This window comes from Bos grunniens, chromosome 8 (genome assembly GCF_055505025.1).
Source record: "Bos grunniens cultivar Pamir isolate PY7600 chromosome 8, Bosgru_T2T1.0, whole genome shotgun sequence".
In the NCBI taxonomy this organism is placed as follows: Eukaryota; Metazoa; Chordata; class Mammalia; order Artiodactyla; family Bovidae; genus Bos; species Bos grunniens.
The window spans coordinates 98,044,769-98,069,471 of NC_141172.1; the positions used below are offsets into that span (position 1 = coordinate 98,044,769).

A 24,703-nucleotide genomic window follows, 5' to 3' on the forward strand; every position below is an offset into this window, starting at 1 on the left:
AGTGACAGACTTTATTTTGGGGGCTCCAAAATTACTGCAGATGGTGACTGCAGCCATGAAATTAAAAGACACTTGCTCCTTGAAAGAAAAGCTATGACCAACCTAGATAGCATATTAAAAAGCAGAGACATTACTTTGCTGACAAAGGTCCATCTAGTCAAAGCTATGGTTTTTCCAGTGGTCAGGTATGGATTTGAGAGTTGAACTACAGAGAAAGCTGAGTGCCAAAGAATTGATGCTTTTGAACAGTGGTGTTGGAGAAGACTCTTGAGAGTCCCTTGGATAGCAAGGAGATCCAACCAGTCAATCCTAAAGGAAATCAGTCCTGAATGTTCATTGGTAGGACTGATGCTAAAGCTGAAACGCCAATAGTTTGGCCACTTGGGAAGAACTGACTCATTGGAAAAGACCCTGATGCTAAGAAAGATTGAAGGCAGGAGGAGAAGGGGATGATAGAGGATGAGATGGTTGGATGGCATCACCAACTCAATGGACATGAGTTTGAGCAAGCTCTGGGAGTTGGTGATGGACAGGGAAGCCTGGCGTGCTGCAGTCCATGGGGTCTCAAAGAGTTGGACACGAATGAGCGACTGAAGTGAACAACACATATTGTGTTATATATTGACCAGAACATTTATATTGTGCCTTACAATTTATAAAACACTCAGCTACATTTTCTCTTTGATCTTCAACAAAGCATTGGAAAGTGTAAGAACAGGTAAGTTGCTGTTTTACAAACGAAGAGCCTGAGGTTAAATAGCTCTCCTGAGGCCACAAGGCTAATGTGAGTTGATCAGGACAACCCTGAAACTCTCCACCGCCTCTATGTTGATGCCTCATGCTCCACACACATGTGTGTGTATATGTGTTCAGTTGTGTCCAACTCTTCGAGACCCCATGGATTGTAGCCCACCAGGCTCCTCTGTCCATGAAATTTTCCAGGCAAGAAATACTGGAGTGGGTTGCCATTTCCTACTCCAGGGGATCTTCCTGACCTAGGGATGGAATCTGTCTCTCCTATGTCTCTTGAGTTGGCAGGCAGATTCTTTACTACTGCACTACCTGATTCTTAAATGTGGCTTCACATTAGAACTACTTGGAAAATTTAAAAATAAATATCAGTAACTCGTCCCACCCCCAGAGAGTTTCACTTAACCACTCTTAAGTGTGGTCTGGGCATCAGTATTATTTTTCACATTTCTCATTTCTCCATTTTCAGTTAAACTTTGATTGTGAGATAACAGTAGACTCATGGACAGTTGTGAGAAATAATACAGAGATCCCATTTCCCCCCATTAGTAACATCTCACAAAACTATAGTATAATATCACAGCCATGACACTAACATTTATACGGTCAAGATGCAGAACAGTTTCACCATCATAAAGAGCTCTTGAACTTTCTTACAGCTACACCCAGCTCCCCCTACCTACATATCCCTAACCCATGGGAACCACTAATCTGTTCTCCATTTCTATAATTTTCATCCTTTCAAGAATGTTATGTAAGTGGAATCTTATAGTATGTGACCTTTTAGGATTGCTTTTTTTCACTCAATATAATTCCCTGGAGATTCATCCAAGCTGTATTTTAATCTCTCTCTTTAGTCACTAAGTCGTGTCTGACTCTTGTGATCCCATGGACTGTAGCCCACCAGTCTTCTCTGTCCATGGGATTCTCCAGGCAAGAATACTGGAGTGGGTTGCCATTTCATTCTCCAGTATTTCAATAGTTTATTTCTTTTTATTGCTGAGTAGTGTTTCCCAGTATGGATGTACCAGCTGATTTCACTGTTGAAGGACATCTGAGTTGTCTCCAGTTTCTGGCTATTATGAATATTTGGATATAGGTGTTTGTACGAAGAGAAGTTTTCATTTCTTTGGGATAAACGTCTTAGTGCAATTGCTAGCCGGTATGGTAGTTAGATGTTTAGTTCTATAAGAAACTACCAAACTATTTTCTAGAGTGACTGTATCATTTTATGTTCCCATGAGCAATCTCATGTGAGTGATCTACATTCTTATCCTCACCAGCTGTGGTGTTGCCATCATTCTGTCTTAAAAGCCATTCTGATGTGTTCTCCTTGTGGTCTTAATCTGCATTTATTTCTCTAATGCTTAGTGATGTTGAGGTTTTTTTTCATATGCTTATCTGCCAACTGGGCTTCACCGGTGGTTCAGTGGTAAAGAAGTGTCTGCAATGCAGGGGACATGGTTCAATTCCTGGATTGGGAAGATCCCCTAGAGCAGGAAACGCAACCCACTCCAGTATTCCTGCCTGAAAAATCCCATGGACAGAGAAGCCTGGCGGGCTGCAGTCCATGGGGTCACAGAGTTGGACGTGACTGAGTGACTGAATACGGACACATTTGCCAAATATATATTCATTTTAGTCAAATGCCCATTCACAACTCGGAGAAGGCAATGGCACCCCACTCCGGTACTCTTGCCTGGAAAATCCCATGGATGGAGGAGCCTGGAAGGTTGCAGTCCATGGGGTCGCTGGGAGTCAGACGACTGAGCGACTTCACTTTCACTTTTCACTTTCATGCATTGGAGAAGGAAATGGCAACCCACTCCAGTGTTCTTACCTGGAGAATCCCAGGGATGGAGGAGCCTGGTGGGCTGCTGTCTATGGGGTCGCACAGAGTTGGACACGACTGAAACGACTTAGCAGTAGTAGCAGCATTAACATCTTATGTTCATTTTTTAATTGGATTATTTTTAACTGTCCAGTTTTGAGAATTCTTCAGAAATTCTAGATACTAGTCCTTTGTTGGCTATATGGTTTTGTAGATATATATATGGATATTGTAGATGTTTTCTCCCAGGCTATAGATTGTCTCTCTCTCTTTTTTTTTTTTTTTTTGCTTAATAGAATTTTTTAAATAGATTTAGATTTAGAGAAGAATTGAACAGATAGTATAGAAAGTTTCCATGTACCAACCCCCCAATCTGTACACATTTTCCCTATTATTGACATCTTGCAGTCATGTAGCACATTTGTAATAATTAATGAACCAATATTGATATATTAACTGAAGCCCATAGTTTTTATTGCTGAATAATGTTTCATTGTACAGATGTACCACCATTTAATCTATTTAAGGACATCTCAGTTGCTTCCAGTTTTGGGCAATTAGAGTAGAGATTCTATAAACATTCATGTGTAGGTTTTCTGGGAACATAGATTTTCAATTCACTTGAGTAAATGCCTAGGAGTGTGAGTATTAGATTATATGGTAAGAAGACATTTAGCTCACTAAAAATATCAAACAAAAAAACAAACTGTCATTTAAAGTGGATGTACCATTTTGCATCTTTTATATGGGATAAACATCTTTTCATATGTATATCTGCCATCTGCATAGCTTCTTTAATGACATGTCTGTTTAGATCTTTTGGCCATTTTTTAATTGGATTTATTGCCTTATTGTTGAGTTTTAAAGAGTTTTTTGGATAAAAATCCTTTATCAGACTGTTTTGCAAATATTTTCTCCCATTCTGTGACTTGTTTTCTCATTTTCTTCACTGTGTCTTTCACAGAGCACAAGTTTTTCCTGTTAATAGAGTCCAACTTAGTTCAATTTTTTCATTTCTGGACCCTGCTTTTGGTGTTGCATCTGAGGTGTCATCACCAAACCCAAGGTGATCTAGATTTTCCGGAAGATTTATAGGTTTGTGTTCTACATTTAGGTCTATGATTCCATTCTGAGTAATTTTTGTGAAAGGTATAGAGTCTGTGTCTAGTTTCTTTTCTTGTATTTTTGCAGAAGGATTTCTAATGGTTCTAGCTCCTTTTATTAATGTTTTCTCTACTGAATTGCTTTTACTCCATTGTCAGCAATCAATTGATTATATCTGTGTGTCTATTTGGGAACTCTCTATAGTGTTCTCTGATCTATTTTTTCACCAGTCCAACACTGTCTTGACTATTGTAGCTTTATAGTAAGTCTTCAAGTCAAATAATGTCAGTCTTCAACTTTTTTCTTCTTCCTCAGTGTGGTTCTGGTTGTCTTGGGTCTTTTTCCTTTCCATAAAAACTTTATAATCAGTTTGTCAATATCCACAAATTACTTGCCTCCAAGTGGGGTGGAAGATCATTTCTCCAGTGGGCCCCCATCACAGGAGCATAAAGAGGAGAAAGGTAAGTGCCAACTAGCCCCACCTCTCATCACCCTGTTCTGCCTCGGTGCTGCTGCATGAGGCCAGAGGCACAGGAGCACTAGACCCACTGACACTACCCTCCTGGGGAGATTAGAACGTGGCACCCACCGCTGTGGTGCGGGGGAATGAAGCAGGAGATCAAGTCCTCACTCAGCCCCACTGAGACCCGTTCCAACTGTGCTTTTTTTAGATTTTTGTGTTTGTCTATTTGACATGCATTCATCACTGGGCCACTTATATTAACTACATTTTCTTTTTCTATTTGTGATGCTCTGACATTTGGAGGTCTTACAAAAAATAAGAATATACAGTTAATATAATTAATTCCTAAAGATAATAACAAGTTGCCTACAAGCACATCTTCTTTCACTTTTTGGAGTTTTCCTATGTTGGAGAAGGAAATGGCAACCCACTCCACTATTCTCGCCTGGGGAATTCTTTGGACAGGGGAGCCTGGTGGGTTACAGTCCATAGGGTTGCAAAGAGTCAGACACGACTGAGTGACTAACACACTTAGGTTTGTTTGGTGGGTTTTACAGTCAAAGTTCAACAAAGCTGGACACTAATTTAAGTGATAAGAATAGATTTTAATCGCTAAGTGCTACTATAGGAGAGAAAAGAGTTCCATCTTGATTTATAAAGAGGTGACTGTGAATTTTAAAGGGAAAACGAATGCATAGAGAGGAAGTCAAGCATGGGCTTGAGGAGAGTCAAAGAAGTGAAAAATAACAAAAGTAGGAAGCAGAGGTTAGTCCCTGGGAAACCCACCTGGGCCTGCCAATTGGCATTTACTGAAGTTCCCTCCCACAGACTCCTGGGACTCCCACAGAGCCTGGGAGATAAGCAGTCTATCTTCCTTCAGGTGTTGGCTGGAACAAACGGTAAATTCTTTGGGTATCCTGAGTTTTCTCAGACAGACACTCTAAAGGGTAATGGGGGTCATCCTAGGGATGCAGCTTTAAGTTATTTTAATGTTTTTCCCACCTTTCTCAGCTTCCCAGGTGGCTCAGTGGTAAAGAATCCACCCTCAATGCAGGAGCTGTGGGTTTGATCCCTGGGTCAGGAAGATCCACTGGAGAAGGAAATGGCAACCTACTCCAGTATTATTGCGTGGGAAATCTCCACGGACAGAGGACCCTGGCAGGCCACAGTCTATGGGATCACAAAAGAGTCAGACATGACTGAGCAACTAAACAATGACAATCAGTCTTTATAGGCCAAAGCTAAGGCTTAGTTAAGAGAGGGCTCAGGGGACCCTGGCTAGAGTTTGGTCAAGGAGAGTCTCTGTCAGTGTGCAGGGGGTTTTAGTTGTAAGAGGGAGGACCTCAGAGAACAAGGTGACTCCATCTTGGTACCAGAAGTCCTTGACATGAGGAATTTTGAAAGCTCCTCGTGTGATTCTAATAAACAACAAAGTTTGAGAACCACAAGTCCAAGACAAGAGCTTTGCCCTGTGTTTTAATGCTCCCCATCACAAAGACAAATTATTTTATGGAGACTGCATGCTCTGTGTACACGTGTGTACAAGCATGTACATCTGTACAGGTGTACACATGAATGCAGCCACACACCAGGCTGACAGGCAGATAAGAGGCCTAGATCTCTCAGGCAACAAGAAAATGAAGAAAGTGCTGAGAACTACGGAAATGTACCAAGCTGCCTTTGTTTAGTTCAGTCGCTCAGTCATGTCCAACTCTTTGTGACCCCATGGACTGCAGCATGCCAGGCTTCCCTGTCCATCACCAATTCCTGGAGCTTGATCAAACTCACATCCATCGAGTTGGTTATGCCATCCAACCATCTTATCCTCTGTCGTCCCCTTCTCTTCCCTCCTTCAATCTTTCCCAACATCAGGGTCTTTTCAAATGAGTCAGTTCTTCCCATCAGGTGGCCAAACTATTGGAGTTTCAGCTTCAGCATCAGTTCTTCCAATGAATATTCAGGACTGATCTCCTTTAGGATGGACTGGTTTGATCTCCTTGCTATGAAGGGACTTTCAAGAGTCTTCTCCAACACCACAGTTCAAAAGCATTAATTCTTTGGCGTTCAACTTTCTTTATGGTCCAACTCACATCCATACATGACTACTAGAAAAATCATAGCTTTGACTAGATGGATCTTTGTCAGCAAAGTAATGTCCTTGCTTTTCAACATGCTGTCTAGGTTGGTCATAGCTTTTCTTCCAAGGAGCAAGCGTCTTTTAATTTCATGGCTGCAGTCACCATCTGCATGGATTCTGGAGCCCCCAGAAATAAAGTCTGTCACTGTTTACATTGTTTCCCCATCTATTTGCCATCAAGTGATGGGACCAGATGCCATGATCTTAGTTTTTTCAATATTGAGTTTTAATCCAACTTTTTCACTCTCCTCTTTCACTTTCATCAAGAGGCTCTTCAGTTCCTCTTCGCTTTTTGCCATAAGGGTGGTGTCATCTGCATATCTGAGGTTATTGATATTTCTCCCGGCAATCTTGATTCCAGCTTGTGCTTCATCCAGCCTGGCATTTCTCATGATGTACTCTGCATATAAGTTAAATAAGCAGAGTGACAAAGCCTTGATGTACTCCTTTCCCAATTTGGAACCAGTCTGTTGTTCCCATGTCTGGTTCTAACTGTTGCTTTTTGACCTGCATACAGATTTCTCCGGAGGCAGGTCAGGTGGTCTGGTATTCCCATCTCTTTCAGAATTTTCTACAGTTTATTGTGATCCACACAGTCAAAGGCTTTGGCATAGTCAATAAAGCAGAAGTAGATGTTTTTCTGGAACTCTCTTGCTTTTTCAATGATCCAGTGGATGTTGGCAATTTGATCTCTGGTTCCTCTACCTTTTCTAAATCCAGTTTGAACATCTGGGAGTTTTCTTGGTTCACATACTGTTGAAGCCTGGCTTGTAGACTTTTGAGCACTACTTTGCAAGCGTGTGAGATGAGTTCAATTGTGTGGTAGTTTGAACATTCTTTGGCATTGCCTTTCTTTGTGATTGCTGGGAAAAAAAAGGGGTCCCAGCAGAATTCAACCATATATCCATTTATTTGGCCATAAAAATGAGAAGGGGTGCTTCTCATGGTTCTGGTTGAGAGCTCACATTCAAAGTCTTACTGATCCAGTTTCTTCAGGCACTCTGCCTATCAGATCTAGTCCCTTGAATCTATTTGCCGCTTCCTCTGTATAGTTATAAGGGATTTGATTTAGGTCACACTTAAATGGTCTAGTAGTTTTCCCTACTTTCTTCAATTTAAGTCTGAATTTTGCAATAAGGAGTTCATGATCTGAGCCACAGTCAGCTCCCGGTCTTGTTTTTGCTGACTGTATAGAGTTTCTCCATCTTCGGCTGCAAAGAATATAATCAATCTGATTTATAATCAGATAAGAATATAATCAATGGAAACAGTGACAAAATCACTGGGCTCCAAAATCACTGCAGATGGTGACTGCAGCCATGAAATTAAAAGATGCTTGCTCCTTGGAAGAAAAGCTATGGCAAACCTAGACAGCGTATTAAAAAGCAAAGACATTACTTTGCTGTCAAAGGACTGCAAGGAGATCAAACCAGTCAATCCTAAAGGAAATCAGTTCTGAATATTCATTGGAAAGACTGATGCTGAAGCTGAGACTCCAATAGTTTGGTCACCTGATGCAAAGAACTGACTCACCAGAAAAGGCCCTGATGATGGGAAAGATTGAAGGCAGGAGGAGAAGGGGACGACAGAGGATGAAGTGGTTGGATGGCATCACTGACTCGATGGACATAAGTCTGAGCAAGCTCCAGGAGTTGGTGATGGACAGGGAAGCCTGGCATGCTATAGTCCATGGGATCACAAAGAGTTGGACACGACTAAGCGACTAAACTGAACTGATCCAGTTTCTATCCTTCAGTTTTCTCTGCTAGACAATTACAGCCTAAAACCAAGAAAGTGGCTCTCTCTCTCTGCAGTTGCTCAAGGGTCATCCTTAAAGCGCTGTATTTCAGCCTGACTTTCCCATAACTCACTGGCGTGCTGTGATTCATGGGGTCGCAAAGAGTTGGACTTGACTGAGCGACTGATCTGATCTGATAGTTTTATTGCTTCATTTGAATCCTAATTATTATTCATATGTTTATGCAAATACACAAGCCAGGAGGGGTATGACTCCTTTTAGAAGCCATGCTGTGGTCTCTGAAATGTTAAAGACCCCGAAAATTGGCACAGTGAAGGGCTCCATCTCAGGAAAAGGACATTTTTCTAGACCAAGTGCTGCCTGAAAGCTTTGGCATTTCTGGCCGTGAAAATGAAAGAGGAGGTGGGCCCTGAGGCTTCCCTGGAGCAGAGGTTCCCACATCAGAATCCCTGGGGGCCTGAGAGATCACACTGGTACTTCCACTGCGCCCCACACATTCTGATTTAACTGGGACTAAAGTCGGGCACTGGTGTTTTTTTAAAAGCCCCCCCAGGTGATTCTGACAAGCAACCAGGGTTGAAAGGCTGAGAACCCTAGAGATTCTGCAGAATTCTGGGGCAACACAGCAAAATGTCCAGGCCTGGTAATTACAATTAAGGAGCCTCGCAGCAATGCATATGACTTATCTCCCCCAGAGCACCTACAAGAGCTAAGACAGAGATGGGAGAGACACAGTCTGTCCTTTCCACCAAACTGGGCAGAGGATAAAAGCCAAGGCCGGTATGCAAGGCCACAGTGGTGGGAAGGGGCCAGCAGGGGAGAATGCCTTCCAGAGCAGCAAACATTCAGCTTGCGCCTTGAAGAAGAGTGGAACTTGGACAGGTGGTAAAAGCCATTCTGACCTTACAGAGCAGGTCTTCATGGTGAAGCAAAATTATTTTTAAGACATGAAAAATTTAACATAAAAATGTCCCTGCTCTTTGAGCCACAACCCTCTCCCCTTTAGTGTGTAATGTGTATCTGTACTATATATTGGGGCTTCCCTGGTGGCTCATATGGTAAAGAATCTGCCTGCAATGCAGGAGATTCAAGTTCAATCCCTGGGTTGGGAAGACCCCCCTGGAGAACGGAATGGCAACCCACTCCAGTGTTCTTGACTGGAGAATCCCATGGACAGAGGAGCCTGGCATTACATATTAGCTAGATGCCCTCAAAAGAAGAAGGCCTACTTGCAGAGAAAAAAAAAAAGCAATACTTTCTACTTGGCCAATTTCAAGCTACCAACACAGTTGAACTGGCTAACAAAATTTCTGAATAATCAACAAAGGGCTCTCACAAGCCATTAAGATCTAGCTCCAGCTGCATCACCAAATCCCTATACTCCCCCTCCCAACTGGTTAAGAACCACTGCATTACAAGACAACGTGGATTTAATTAAAAACAAAAACAAAAAAATCCACTTATCAAATAGAACATCGTTAACGGTCCGTACTGTACTAGTTAATTGCTTAAACCCACCTCACACAGATAACTCTTGGGGAAAACTTAGTAATACACTTAAGGAAGAGAGATCAGGCTGCCCAGATAAGGCAGTGAGGATAACAGGACTCTTGCCACGAGTAAATAGTAGGATTTCACCACAGGATGTCACTCTAATACTTGCTAACTTATGTCTCTGGAAATCTGAGGCAAGCTGTCTCTTGTTTGCTAAAGGATTGGCATTCTTAGCTTTTATATCTTGGGATGATTATGAAACTACATCATATTTGTTGTTTATGGAGAAGTTCTATACAGTCATCAAAAACAAGACCGGGAGCTGACTGTGGCTCAGATCATGAACTCCTTATTGCCAAATTCAGACTGAAATTGAAGAAAGTAGAGAAAACCACTAGACTATTCAGATATGACCTAAATCAAATCCCTTACGATTATACAGTGGAAGTGACAAATAGATTGAAGGGATTAGATCTGATAGACAGCATGCCTGAAGAACTATGGACAGAGGTTTGAGACATTGTACAAGAGGCAGTGATCAAGACCATCCCCAAGAAAAAGAAAGGCAAAATGGTTGTCTGAAGAGGCCTTACAATAGCTGAGAAAAGAAAAGAAGCTAAAGGCAAAGGAGAAAAGGAAAGATATGCCCTTTTGAATGCAGAGTTCCAAATAGCAAGGAGAGATAAGAAAGCCTTCCTCATTGATCAGTGCAAAGAAATAGAGGAAACAATAGAATGGGAAAGACAGAGATCTCTTCAAGAAAATTAGAGATACCAAGGGAACATTTCATGCAAAGATGGGCACAATAAAGGACAGAAATGGTATGGACCTAACAGAAGCAGAAGATATGAAGAAGAGGTGGCAAGAATACACAGAAGAACTGTACAAAAGAGATCTTCATGACCCAGATAATCACGATGGTGTGATCACTCACCTACAGCCAGACATCCTGGACTGCGAAGTCAAACAGACCTTAGGAAGCCTCACTACAAACAAAGCTAGTGTAGGTGATGGAATTCCAGTTGAGCTATTTCAAATCTTAAAAGATGATGCTGTGAAAGTGCTGCACTCCATATGCCAGCAAATTTGGAAAACTCAGCAGTGGCCACAGGACTGGAAAAGATCAGTTTTCATTCTAATCCCAAAGAAAGGCAATGCCAAAGAATGTTCAAACTACCACACAATTGCACTCATCTCACACACTAGCAAAATAATGCTCAAAATTCTCCAAACTAGGCTTCAACAGTACATGAATCATGAACTTCCAGATGTTCAAACTGGATTTAGAAAAGGCAGAAGAACCAGAGATCAAATTGCCAACATCTGCTGGATCATCAAAAAAGCAAGAAAGTTCCAGAAAAACATCTATTTCTGCTTTATTGACTATGCCAAAGCCTTTGACTATGTGGATCACAACAAACTGTGGAAAATTCTTCAAGAGATGGGAATACCACACCATCTGACCTGCCTCCTGAGAAATCTGTATGCAGGTCAAGAAGCAACAGTTAGAACCAGACATGGGAACAACAAACTGGTTCCAAATTGGGAAAGGAATATATTAAGGCTGTATATTGTCACTCTGCTTATTTAACTTATATGCAGAGTACATCATGAGAAATGCTGGGCTGGATGAAGCACAAGCTGGAATCAAGATTGCTAGGAGAAATATCAATAACCTCAGATATGCAGATGACACCACCCTTATGGCAAAAAGCGAAGAGGAACTGAAGAGCCTCTTGATGAAAGTGAAAGAGGAGAGTGAAAAAGTTGGATTAAAACTCAATATTGAAAAAAACTAAGATCATGGCATCCAATCCCATCACTTGATGGCAAATAGATGGGGAAACAATGTAAACAGTGACAGACTTTATTTCTGGGGGCTCCAGAATCCATGCAGATGGTGTCGGCAGCCATGAAATTTAAAGACACTTGCTCCTTGGAAGAAAAGCTATGACCAACCTAGACAGCATGTTGAAAAGCAAGGACATTACTTTGCTGACAAAGATCCATCTAGTCAAAGCTATGATTTTTCTAGCAGTCATGAATGGATGTGAGTTGGACCATAAAGAAAGTTGAATGCCAAAGAACTGATGCTTTTGAACTGTGGTGTTGGAGAAGACTCTTGAGAGTCCCTTGGACTGCAAGGAGATCAAACCAGTCAGTCCTAAAGGAAATCAGTCCTGAATATTCATTGGAAAGACTGATGCTGAAGGTCCAATATTATGGCCACCTAATGGGAAGAACTGACTCATTTGAAAAGACCCTGATGCGGGGAAAGATTGAAGGAGGGAAGAGAAGGGGACGACAGAGGATGAGATGGTTGGATGGCATCACCAACTCGATGGACATGAGTTTGAGCAAGCTCCAGGAATTGGTGATGGCCAGGGAAGCCCGGTGTGCTGTCACAAAGAGTTGGATATGACTGACTGAACTGAACTGAATTGAATTGAATTGAAAGGAATCGTTCATACATTTTTTTTTTCTTATGTGTTCGTGCTCTGTCGCTCAGTTGTGTTCAACTCTTTGCAAACCCTGGGTCTGCAGCCCACCCGACTCCTCTATCCATGGGATTTCCCAGGCAAGAATACTTGAATGGATTTTCATTTCCTACTCCAGGGGGTCTTCCTGACCCAGGAATCAAACCCAAGTCTCCTGTGACTCCTGCATTAGCAGGTGGATTCTTTACCACCTGGGAAGCTGTTCTTGTAAAAGAGATGGAAAATTTATAGAAAGGAGACAAGGGCAGAGAAGCATTTTGGAATCACAAACCTTTGATTTAACACAAGACTTTGATTTACCAGGTGAGTAAAGTTGGGCAAGATTCTTAACCTCTCCAAGCTTCAGGGTCCTCACCTGTAAAATGCAGAAAGATCCTTGTAACTTGTGCTTCACAGACTTGGAGGACGTCATTTCCATTGGCACATACTGAACACCCACCCCATGCCATGCTCTGCACGAATGAGGCTGTCCAAGTGCCTGCCTTAAGAAGCTCAAGTTTAACCTCACAGATGGACAAACATCTAAACAAGGGAATACAGGCCAATGGCCAACAGACACGCTTAGGTTTCTACTCTACAGTGTGAACATGTTATCTGACATTCTCTAATACCATGACAAAAATTCTTCACATGTGATAGCTTTTGTGTTGGGAAATAAATGAAGAGTTGGTCTTCACATTTCAACTATAAGAGTTGTCTCCAGCCCTGGCTCCTCCTCCACGCAGACTGCTCAGGAGGAGTGCCATTGTTGAGAAGGAAACAGAAGCAGTTAGAAGGTTCTCAGAGTGGAAGACACACACAAACTCTTACCTGAGGGATGAGGATGAATGCTGGTGGAAAGTCTGATGGCCTGACGACAGAGGGCGCTCTGGACATGGTTTCACGAGGAGGTCACTTTGCTTCAGGACAGCCAGCCCTTTCTCTGAGACTCTCTGAGTTCCACACTCCTTGGTGGGTCAGGTTCAAGCTGGCTTCCTTCTGGAAGGTAACAAATTTTGCCACAGCACCACATATGCTCCAATTTCAAGTCAACCTTCCAAGCAAAAGGTCTGTGTCTCACCCTGCGGGGTGGGAACGCAGACAGATGGACAGCTGAGGTCACATGCTCACACCCAGCCAACCACTGTGGCCAGGTAGATGGGCTGGTCTGATTGGCTTAACCTAGGTCATATGCTCGCTTTGGGTGCTGGAGTCGGGAGTCAGCCCCAGGTCACATCTGATGCCCATATAGAAACTGGGAGTTGTAGGTAAGAGATGAGGGGGGAAATGGAGGGCATCAACTATTGGTTCCACCTGGGGGATGTTAGCAAGACCTGAGTGTGACTCGTTAGGGGGGCCACAACGGGCTACAGGTGAGGTTCACGACCTGCTCTTCATACAGTCCTCTCCTCCTCTTCCCTGTACTAGCACTGCTATCACAGCGAGAACTCTTCAGTTTTTTTGTCTGCAAAACATCGCTTACAGGCTCACCCCTCTACCTATGCAGAGGGAGAGAGGGGAGCTGTGCTCTCAAATAGAGACCACTAGTTACCATCTCCTCCACTAACCTGACTGTCACGCACACTTCCTCCCCTACTTGGCATTTCCAAGTCTCAAACCTCTTCTCATCCTTCAGGACAGGAAGTTGCCCTCCCCTGCGGGGAGCACCTGCACATTTCAGACTGCAGCCTTTCTGCCCTGCATCCATTCTCCTCCTTCCAGAATCAAGTACAGATCTCGGGCTTCCTGCAGTCCCTCTACCATCCTCATTTGTAGTGGGTTATACATCTATATTTCTCTACTATCACTTCAGTGAAGCTTAGGTGGAAGAGGAGATAAACACACGTGGTCAGTCACCTAAGCTGAAACGTGTTGACCCGTATTTTTCTATAAAAATTAAATCTGTCATGCCTGTGGTTGGCTTAAATAACTTCATATCAGAATCTCTTAAGTGATTCATGTTTTTATAGCACACAGCGATGTTTTTAGAGGAGATGAACAGGAGGTGAGAGCACTGAAGCCGTGACTGTGGAGACAGAAGAAGTTGTTGAGAATGGAGCGAGTGAGGAAGAACAGATCGTGGAGGTGGGGCGGTAGACACAGACACTGTTTTCAGCGACTGTCAAGACCAGCATGAGGAAGAACATTTACATGCAGCACTAACTTACTGCCTGTGTGATTTGGGGTATACTACATTCCCCTCTATAAGCTTCCACTTTCCTGTCTGTATCTCATCAGGCTTTTAGGAGAAATATTGAGCCAAGGTTCTTGGGTTGCAAACCACAGAAATGAATGCTGGCCAATAAAGCAAAAGTTATGTTGAAGCAGCAGGTATATATGAAGACATCAGAGAGGTAGAGACTTTGGCAACATAAGAATATAGGTCCCACTGAAAGAATTCACATTCCAGAAAAAAATTATTTTCACCGTTTGGCCAAATAAACTGTGTCGACTGGCACCATCAGCCTCCAGTCTGAAGCTTTTCAGGCAAGAGCCCTGCATAGCACCAGGGCCCTGTCAGTCCCAGAGGAAATCCAACTCCAGGCTACAAACCCAATTCTAGGCAACAGGGAAGGCCCAGATGCCAGGGCATTAGGTGATAAAGACCATGTCTGGTTCTTTCCCAAAACTGCAGTCCCTAGCATAGGACCAGGGACAAAGGTAGCCTCACAGAATGCCCCCAAATCAGGACTCTTTGTCTAAGGTAAGAAGTGGCTCAAGGATACTTGATGGCCCAACACAGCTCACCAATGGCTGATTTCACTGACTCTTCTCACAGGCCCCCAGTCATGGGCCCACATCTGGAGGTGAGGGAAGGAGAAGGGGCAGGAACTACCCTCTTCTAGGTAGACAGTCATTTACCAGCTGAAGTCCTTCGCAAGTCTTGATGTCTTCTCCTTCAGCCCCAAAGCTACCAAGTGGTCACCACACCCAGCACTTCTTTCTCCATTTGCAGCTTTTCAATACCCACACCTCCACCTTCCCACCCCCAGGAACACTGAGCTCAGGCCTTGTTTCCTTATCAACGTGGCTGCCCCCAGGAGCTGTGTGTGATCCCGAGGAAAGGGCCACACTGGTCATTTCTGTCTCCAGTCTGGGTCTCACCCACAATAGATGCTTGGTTAAGTGCTTAAAGGTTGCTAACCGTTAAGAATTATTGCTGTAGTTTAAATGTTTGCTTCCACCCTCCCAGTCCCCAACCCACAAATTCCTATGTTGAAAACATAATGCCCAAAGTCATGCTTTAGGGGAGGGAGACCTTTGGGAGGGTAAGGCCTTCATGGATGGGATTAGTGCCTCAACAGCAGAGGCCCCAGAGACACCCCTCATCCCACCCACCAAGTGAGAACGTAGCTGGATGTCAGGGGTCTGCAACCTGGAAGTTTTTCACCGGAAGCCTGCCATGCTGGCACCCGGCTCTTGGACTTCCAGCCTCCAGAACTGTAAGAAAATAGATTTCTGTTGTTTACAAGCCACCCAACGTGTGGTGTTTTGCTATAGCAGCCCAAACCAAAGCAGCCATGTTTGTGTGCTGTACTAAGCTGCTTCAGTCGTGTCCGACTCTGTGCCACCCCATGGACTCCACTGTCTATGGAGTTCTTCAGGCAAGAATACTGGAATAGGTTGCCGTGCCCTCTTCCAGGGGATCTTCCCAACCCAGGGATCAAACCCGCATCTCTTACGTCTCCTGCGTTGGCAGGCAGGTTGTTTACCACTGGCATCATCTGGGAAGCCCTCCTGGAAATAATCATGACCTGGGTCGGGAGACCCAAGGCTCAACCACTGACATGGCCCCCTCCCTCTTGGTCCTTAGTTTCCACATCTCTACAGGAGGGAGAGAACCGAATGATTTCCAAATGGCCTTCTGGTTTCTCTAACATCTTCCAGATTCAGTGGCTCTGTGACGCTGTAAAAATAGCCACAGTTTTGGCAGGAGTCTAAAAGGAGAGGGCCACTGATGGGTAGAAATGGCCCCTCCCACTCAGGAGACACCCATGGGCTGTACCTTTGGTGGGGAGGGGGGGGCCGGTGGCAGACGGTTAGCGAGGCAGTCAAGCAGTGATAAAGCTGTGGGCAGGCGACCATCAGGGGCAAAGACAGGAGACACCTAGTTTGAGTGTCCCACCCATCACATAACTTTGTAACCCAAGCCAGTCCCTTAATCTGAGCCTTTGTTCTCCCCTTGGTCTATGGGTGAGCAAGCAATTTGAGTGTCAGTTGGATTGGGCTTTGAACCCTGAAGAGCTAATGGAACAAGAGGCCACATTCTGGGCTCTATGATGATGTCACCCTCAGGAAGAGGGCAGAGGGGGAGGGGCTGGTGAGCCTCCCCCCACCCCCCATCCCCGCCCCTGCTGCTCCCAACCCAGCAGATACAGACTGAAAGCCCAACTCCCCCTCCCCACCTTCTGCTATCAGCCTAGAGCAAGAAATCCAGACCAGACAGGAGCCACCGCACTGTAAAATTTTATGTGAAATTCTGTAAATGTGTATAGAGTGGCCTGTGGCTGCCTGCCCCCAGACCTGGCCGGTGGGGACCCCGCTGCTCAGCACTTGCTGTAGATGGCTGCACTGCCCCGCTCCTCAAACTCTTCCTTGCTGACCCAGAGCTGCTGGAAGGCCTGCAGGGACGCCAGGATGGAGCCACCGGTCCACACGGAGGTCTTCCTCTCGGGAGCCGCGGCCACTGCAGGGCTGTCCCCGGGACAGAGGAGGCTCAGCTCCCTCTGGAAGCGCTCGGGGAAGCCATCCAGCATGGTGCAGCCGCCGCACAGCAGCACGTTGGCGGCCATCTCCTCCTTGAAGCCCGCCTCCTGGCAGCGGTTCAGGCAGGCGGCAGTGAGCTCGGGGAGGCCGGGCTGGTTGCTGCCTACCAGGGTGGGCTTGAAGAGCATCTCGGCGCACTGGAAGCGCTCCTGGCCGATGCTGATGAGCTTGCCATCTGGGAGCTCGTAGTCCACGCGCAGGTCCTCCAGGCACAGGCTGACCTCCTCCTCGGGCTTGAGGGCCGAGTAGCAGCACTTCTTCTTGATGTGCTCGATGATGTGCAGGTGGTCGTCAGTGAACTTGTGGCCGGCCTCGTTGAGCAGCTGCAGCAGGTAGTTGGTGAGGTCGCTGCCCGCGTAGTCGGCTCGACTGGTCAGGCCCGGCAGCACGTCGCCCTCAGAGATGGGCACCACATGTGAGACGCCATGCCCGCTCTCCACCACCAGCCCGGAGGTCTTGCCATAGGAGTAGATGGACAGCAGCGACTGGGACGTCACGTGCATGGCAGGGATGCCGAAGGTCTCAAACAGCAGCTCCGCATACTTCTCCCGGTTGCTCGTGGGGCTGAGCGGGGGGTCAGAGACCAGCACGGCGTGCTCCTCGGGGAGGATCTTCATGGCCGTGTGGAAGATGTACTCCCAGATGCTCTGGATGCAGTCCCAGTCCACCACGATGCCATATTTGAGCGGGTTGATCAGCTTCAGAGGCGCCTCCATGTTGAGCAGCTCATGGCCCACGTAGGTCTCCTTGCGGGTGTCACCGGAGTCCGCCGCCTCCGAGTAGCGCTTGCCCACCGTGGAGGAGATGAAGTAGGTGGGCCTTGGCTCGCCCGCGTAGCCACACTTGCAGTACTGGGAGCCCAGGTCAGTGATGAGTGCCTTGATCTTGCGCACCTTCTTGGGCTTCATCTTCAGCTGAGTGGCCGAACTTGTGTCCCGGATGCCAGCATCAGGACCTGGCAGTGTGCCTGCCTCTCCCGGGTCCCCCTGAGCCGTGCCCATCGGCTTGGGGCTAGAGCTGTTCCTTGTCGCCATCTGCCTTCCTTGCTCACCTGTCTCACATCCACATCCTAGAGCTCCCTGGGGAGAAATGAGGGTCTGTCTCTAGCAGTGACTTGGCAACCCCTTAGAATTGTGATGTCACATGGGCTGGTCCATTCTGGCAGTTGTAGCGGGGGGGTGGGGGGTGGGCTTGGCCTGGGCAGGCCCTTGATCTATCCCACCCCCCCCCCCCACCCCATCGGCCTAACTCAACTTTGCTCCAGGACAGAGCAGATGGCCAGCACAGTTTTAGAAATCCAAGCACACTTGCGTCTCAGAGGTTTCTGCTCTTTCTCACCTTATATCCTTCTTCCTAATCCCCCATTCAGTAGCTGATCACCTCTTGCTTCTCAGCTTGATGAAAGGGTGATAAATATTTGAGCCCCAGTAGTGAGCCAAAGGCTTCCGGGTGACGCTAGTGGTAAAGAACCCACTACTGGATGTAGTGGCTATGCAGATGTATGAGATACAGGTTCGATCCCTGGGTCGGGAAGATCCCCTGGAGGAGGGCATGGAAACCCACTCCGGTATGCTTGCCTGGAGAATCCCATGGACAGAGGAGCCTGGCAGGCTACAGTCCATAGGGTCGCAAAGAGTTGGACATGACTGAAGCGACTTAGCACAGCACATACACAGCCCAGTGAGCCAAGCACTGTAGCAGGCACCTCGCATGACACTTCACAGAATCCTGGGAGACAGGCAGAGCTGAGGAAATCAAGGTTCAGAATGCAAATGACTTGCCCAAGAGCAAACAGCCCTTGGGGTGTTTGTGCTATAACCCATGTTCCTCCAACTTAAATGTACCAGGTCTCCTTGAAGCGTGTGAGAGCTCTAATGATAGCAACCTGGCCACAAGCAGTGCCCAGTCTAGTCGGGAAGATGAATGGATGCAGAGGAGTTTGCAGGTGGACGTCTGTTGGGAGGACACAGGAGCACAGAGGGAGGGAGTCAGAAGGTTCTGCAGAGAGGGGGTGCCCACATAGAGTACTGAAAGGTAAGTGGGTGCCTGTCAGGTAGCTTAGAGGAGGGAAAGGCATCCCAGGCAGGGAGCACAGCCTGAGCAAAGGTTCTGAGGGAAGTATGGTGCAGAGTTTCCAGTAGTTAGTGTTTGGAAAAATAGACGAGGATAAGGAGGTCATGGAGGCAACTAGGTATGTGTGCTCAGTCATGTTCAACTCTTTGCAACCCTTTGGACTGTAGCTTGCCAGGCTCCTCTGTCCATGGGATTTTTCAGGCAAGACTATTGGAGTGAGTTGCCATTTGCTACTCCAGGGGATCTTCCCGATCCAGGGATCAATCCCACACCTCTGGAGGCTCCTGCATTACAGGTAGATTCTTTACCTGCTGAGCCATCAGGGCTCGGGGGGACTGCAAATGCTAGAGGTAAGGCCTTCGATTCAACTGACGATGCAGACGGCTAAGGACGGCGAGCATGGGCAGTGGGGGAGGAGCTTGTAAAACAGAGCACGCCAGGCTTCGAGGGTCTTAGTGAAGTGGGATGCACAGGTCAAGGGGCACAGGGTGAATAATGACCCCCCCCCCAAGATGTCCACATCTGAATCCCTGGCATCTGTGAATATGTTACCTTTGTAAGTGCTTGGCAGAGTTGCCATAGCAGCAATTGGTCCTAAGTCAGATGGTATCAAGTCTTTGTTCAAAATTCTCTAGTGCTTTCTGGCCTCATGCAGAGTTAGAGCCAAAGTCCTAGCAATGGCCTGTGAAGCCTGATGAGAGAATCTGCCTGCAATGCAAGAGACCCAGGTTCGATCCCTGAACATCCTTTGGAGGAGGAAATAGCAACCAACTCTAGTATTCTTGCCTGGAGAATTCCATGGGCAGAGGAGCCTGAAGGGCTACAGTCCACAGGGTCACAAAGAGTCAAACACGACTGAGTGACTAACACACACACACACATCCCCATATATTTATTTTGGTTATTGTCTGTCTCTCCCCCAACCCCCACTGACTAGAAGATAAGTTCTATGAGGGCAGAGATTTTTGTCCTTTTTTTCCCCTCACTGCTGCCTGCCTTGCACATAGCGAGCACTCAAGAAATACTGCTTGGATAAGCCAGGTTTATTACAAAATTTAGAAAAAAGTAAATCACTTCAAAAACTCTTATCTCAAATATACCCTAACACAAGACAAAGGTTCCCAGTAACTAGAAAGCCCTGGGACACTCGATTATGTCATAATCAGTGATGTCACCACTGGAGAAATTCTCAAGTTGCCCTCTTATTTCAGCCTTTCAGGCCTTGAGGCCGGTGGGATTGAGGAACTCTCTGAGAGCAAGATGGCTCTCGAGAGCGTGTGGGCGCCACAGGCAGCAGTCATAGGGGATGGGCTATCCGAGAGAGTAGGAGAGCAGGCCTCCCCACAGACACAGGTCCTCCAGACCGCCTCCTTGAAGGATGGCCCAGCCAAGCGGGCAGTGTGGGTGCGCCGGAACCATTCAGAGCCAGAACCTACGACGTCACCTGAGGTCAAGAAGCCCAAGCTAGAGCTGACCAAAGCCGTGGTCGTGGACCTTGGCACAGGCTACTGTAAATGTGGCTTTGCCGGGCTGCCAAAGCCCACCCACAGGATCTCAACCACAGTGGGCAAACCCTACATGGAGACCGCCAAAACCGGCGACAATCGCAAGGAGACATTCGTGGGACACGAGCTTATCAACCCAGAGGTTCGTCTCAAGCTGATTAACCCTCTGCGACACGGCATCATTGTGGACTGGGATACAGTGCAGGATATCTGGGAGTATCTCTTCCATCAGGAAATGAAGATTGCCCCAGAGGAGCACGCGGTCTTGGTTTCAGATCCACCCCTGAGCCCACACACCAACAGGGAGAAGTATGCCGAGATGCTGTTTGAGACCTTCAAAACGCCCGCGATGCACATCGCCTACCAGTCCCGCCTGTCCATGTACTCCTACGGCAGGACCTCCGGCCTGGTGGTGGAGGTCGGCCACGGCGTGTCCTACGTAGTTCCCATCTACGAGGGCTACCCTCTGCCCAGCATCACCGGACGGCTGGACTATGCAGGCTCCGACCTGACAACCTACTTGATGTGCCTGATGAACACTGCAGGGAAACACTTCACCGAGGGCCAGCTGGGCATCGTGGAGGACATCAAGAAGAAATGCTGCTTTGTGGCCCTGGACCCCATTGAAGAGAAGAAAGTCCCAGCTACTGAGCATATGATCCAGTATACCCTGCCAGATGGGCAGGCAATCTACCTGTGCCAGGAAAGGTTCCTCTGCTCGGAGATGTTCTTCAAGCCTTCTCTGATCAAGTCCATGCAGCTGGGCCTCCACACCCAGACGGTGTCCTGCCTCAACAAGTGTGACATCGCCCTCAAACGAGACCTCATGGGAAACATCCTGCTCTGCGGGGGCAGCACTATGCTCAGCGGGTTCCCTAACCGTCTGCAGAAGGAACTGAGCAGCATGTGTCCCAATGACACCCCCCAGGTAAGCGTGCTGCCGGAGAGAGACACGGCAGTGTGGACTGGGGGCTCCATCCTGGCGTCGCTTCAGGGCTTCCAACCGCTGTGGGTCCACCGCTCTGAGTATGAGGAACATGGGCCTTTCTTCCTCTACAGAAGGTGCTTCTGAACTCCAAGGCAGAGTGGTCGCTGTGCCATGCATCGGCTTTGCTGGGTGAGCACGCATCTCACACACAGGGAGCAGTCAGCCCGTTCACTTCTGTAGTATTAAACAACCCTCATGTTTCCTTCCACAGTGTGTTTCTCTTTCCTTACGCATTGAGAACTTCATGCATGAAGCATCTGCCTTAGAATATGCATTTGCCCAAACAATGGTGGGGGTGGGAGGAGGGAAGGAAGGGGGAATGATTATGGACCAGAAAGACATGCATTATGTTGATTGCTGAAGTATTTGGGGGAGAAACTGTCTCTACAATTACTCTGTCCCTTATTTTGTGTATTCCCCACTTAAGGTACTATAGTATTGTTAAACTCTGGGAGTGTGATACATTTAATAGAGTAAATGCTGTCATGGCATTTAAGAATATCCCTTTCAATAAACAGCAACAGGAAGTACGCGGTAATGGTTCAATCTCCCACACAGGAGCAGAGCACGTTTCACACTTGATCAGTACCTCTGAAGGCTCGGAAGAGCTGATGATGTCTGACACCTGCTTTGATTGGACTTTCTTTTAGTCCCAATAGTCACTGATAATGTCTCTATCAGTTCTTACCAAGCCATCATGGTGACTAGCTGCTGAAACCCATGTGTTATGAGCAAGGTATGTGTTATCTTAAGGGAAAAACTCTTCAGGGAATAGGTGCTATATAGATTTCCCCCTTTAAAAACTGGAGGAAGATTTATCTTGGTTTATCAGCACTAAGATCATGAGGGGGCAACCCACAGCCATTCTCCAGACACTTTAAACAGCAGCTGCTCATCTCCGACATGACTGGATTCTCCATCAACCCGCAGGGTATACAAGGAGTTTGGAATGGGCTCAAGATAAAGGCTGCCGGTTTTGCAGTGGATGCTGTGGGTTTGTGGGAGGGTCTTCATTCTGGTCACTCTAACCCAACTGAGGAACCAAAGGAACATAAAGACCCTCATGGCCTGGAAGCCCTTCCAGAGCCCAGCATGGTCTGGGGTATTCCTGCAGGCAGTTTATAATTGAACCTTTGATTTTTTAGAACCATCCCCAGTATATTCTCTGCCCTGTCTCCAACACTGCCAGGCAGCATAAAATAGTGGAAAGAACATGGGCTTTGGACTCTGTGGACTGGAACTGTTTTGCTACCAACTGGCTATGCGACCTAAGTCTTGTTTAGTCACTAAGTTGTGTCCAACTCCTTTTCGACCCCATAGACTGTAGCTCACCCGACTCCTCCGTTCATGGGATTTGCCAGGGAAAAATACTGGGGTGAGTTGCTGTGTCCTTCTCCAGATCTTCCTGACCCAGGGATCAAACCTGCGACTCCTGCATTGGCAGGTAGATTCTTTACCACTGAGCTACCAGGAAGCCCTGAGTCTGTTCACCTATAAAACTGAAATCAAACACCTACCTCACATAGCTGATTATGAGATATAAAACAATAAAAGTTTAGCTTTGAAAAAACTATCAGAGATAAACATTTGAAAACTAGCGTGTGGCCTCCAGGAGGTGATCCTAAGAGTTGTTGGATAGTATTATCTTGTAGATTTCTACCAGTTAAATACAGGAGCCCAAATACCTTACTAGGATCCTGAGCCACACATACACCCAAAGGCGTGCACTTTCAAGCATGTGTAGGAGAGCTATGGCATCTCTACCAGGCTCAGGGAGAAGCCCTACAGAGCCATCCTTGTAACCTACAGGTTTGCCTACAGACAGCCTTGAAAGACGCAAATGCCTTACCCTGGAGGCCTGGTGAGTGAACACAGATGGCTGGCACCAGCAAGCTAGAGTAGAGAAGCAAAAATAGCCACAGAAGGGCTTAGTCAGCAAGGGTAAGCCTTACCCTGGAGGATCAGGGCATCAGATGAGTCGCGTACACTGACTTGAGAGAGTCTGCCTTGTTTACCTGCTTCTGCAGGTAAACCACTACAGTCAACACTCGAAGAACATTCATCAATGGGAAGGTTGAAGTCTGGCTAATTCTTAACCTTTGGACCTCTTTGACAGGGTGGTTAAAGCCTATGGCCCCCTCACAATAATATTCTTTGAACACATCAAATAAAATACATAGGATTATAGAAATACACTATCTTCAGATTCCTTAAGGGTCTGTGAACCCCCCAGTCAAGAACCCCCAAAAGGTGAAGAGGGTCTTGATGAAGTGGAGGCATGGGAGATGATTCTGGAGAATGGGAACTCCTAGGCCATTCTAGGACTAAATGCCATACTGCATTTTAAAATGAAAAATACCAATATAAGGCTGAACAACTGTATAATCTCTTTTCAAAGCACTTTTATGAATTCTCTCACTTTCCCATATAAATAGCCCTTGCAGAAAAAAAGCATCTTCCTCACACAGAAAAAAATGATGAAAAGTTTTTAATAAGTATTTGGAAGCCATCTTAGCCCATTGGTTCCCAAATGTAACAGTTTTGACCCCTGAGAGACATTTGGTAATGTCTAGAGCCTCTTGATGAAAGTGAAAAAGGAGAGTGAAAGAGTTGGCTTAAAGCTCAACATTCAGAAAACGAAGGTCATGGCATCTGGTCCCATCACTTCATGGCAAATAGATGGGGAAACAGTGGAAACAGTGTCAGACTTTATTTTTCTGGGCTCCAAAATCACTGCAGATGGGATTGCAGCCATGAAATTAAAAGACGCTAACTCCTTGGAAGGAAAGTTATGATCAACCTAGATAGCATATTCAAAAGCAGAGACATTACTTTGCCAACAAAGGTCCATCTAGTCAAAGCTATAGTTTTTCCAGTGGTCATGTATGGATTTGAGAGTTGGACTGTGAAGAAAGCTGAGCACTGAAGAATTGATGCTTTTGAACTGTGGTGTTGGAGAAAACTCTTGAGAGTCCCTTGGACTGCAAGGAGATCCAACCAGTCCATCCTGAAGGACATCAGTCCTCGGTGTTCATTGGAAGGACTGATGCTAAAGCTGAAATTCCAATACTTTGGCCACAGCATGCGAAGAGTTGACTCATTGGAAAAGACCCTGATGCTGGGAGGGATTGGGGGCAGGAGGAGAAGGGGACGACAGAGGATAAGATTGGCTGGATGGTATCACTGACTTGATGGACATGAGCTTGGGTAAACTCCGGGAGTTGGTGATGGACAGGGAGGCCTGGCGTGCTGTGATTCATGGGGTTGCAAAGAGTCAGACACGACTGAGCGACTGAACTGAACTGAGAGATATTTGTGGTTATCATAACAGGAGGAGGGGGTATGTCATACTGGC

General features: G+C 46.4%; 2 protein-coding genes and 2 long non-coding RNA genes across 6 annotated transcripts in view; 2 read left to right on the forward strand and 2 right to left on the reverse strand.

Annotated features, from left to right (window-relative positions):
- LOC147367758 (uncharacterized) overlaps positions 1-13,996 on the reverse strand; it is a 21,946-nt gene extending 7,950 nt beyond the window's left edge. For all 3 annotated transcript variants that reach the window (XR_015132080.1, XR_015132079.1, XR_015132078.1), the window contains exons 1-2: positions 12,847-13,996; positions 12,308-12,391 (exon numbers count right to left, since the gene is read on the reverse strand). This is a non-coding gene — a long non-coding RNA (uncharacterized LOC147367758). The remainder of the gene's footprint in view (positions 1-12,307; positions 12,392-12,846) is intronic.
- LOC147367759 (uncharacterized) lies at positions 13,196-14,473 on the forward strand. The gene is made up of 2 exons (XR_015132081.1): positions 13,196-13,283; positions 13,986-14,473. It is a non-coding gene; the product is annotated as an uncharacterized LOC147367759 (long non-coding RNA).
- A 1,993-nt stretch (positions 14,474-16,466) lies between these two features.
- On the reverse strand, positions 16,467-17,873 carry ACTL7B (actin like 7B). Its single transcript, XM_086315872.1, has one exon. The coding sequence runs from the start codon at positions 17,814-17,816 to the stop codon at positions 16,563-16,565; it is 1,254 nt and encodes a 417-aa protein (XP_086171998.1). The 5' UTR covers positions 17,817-17,873; the 3' UTR covers positions 16,467-16,562.
- A 2,184-nt stretch (positions 17,874-20,057) lies between these two features.
- On the forward strand, positions 20,058-21,556 carry ACTL7A (actin like 7A). The gene has a single exon (XM_086315871.1). It carries the CDS (start codon positions 20,116-20,118, stop codon positions 21,430-21,432), a length of 1,317 nt encoding a protein of 438 aa, XP_086171997.1. The 5' UTR covers positions 20,058-20,115; the 3' UTR covers positions 21,433-21,556.
- The last annotated feature ends 3,147 nt before the right edge of the window (positions 21,557-24,703 follow it).

Excerpts from the sequence above, each read along its gene's own strand:
- ACTL7A (XM_086315871.1), top strand. The coding sequence starts at position 20,116 with ATGGCTCTCGAGAGCGTGTGGGCGCCACAGGCAGCAGTCATAGGGGAT.
- ACTL7B (XM_086315872.1), bottom strand. The coding sequence starts at position 17,816 with ATGGCGACAAGGAACAGCTCTAGCCCCAAGCCGATGGGCACGGCTCAG.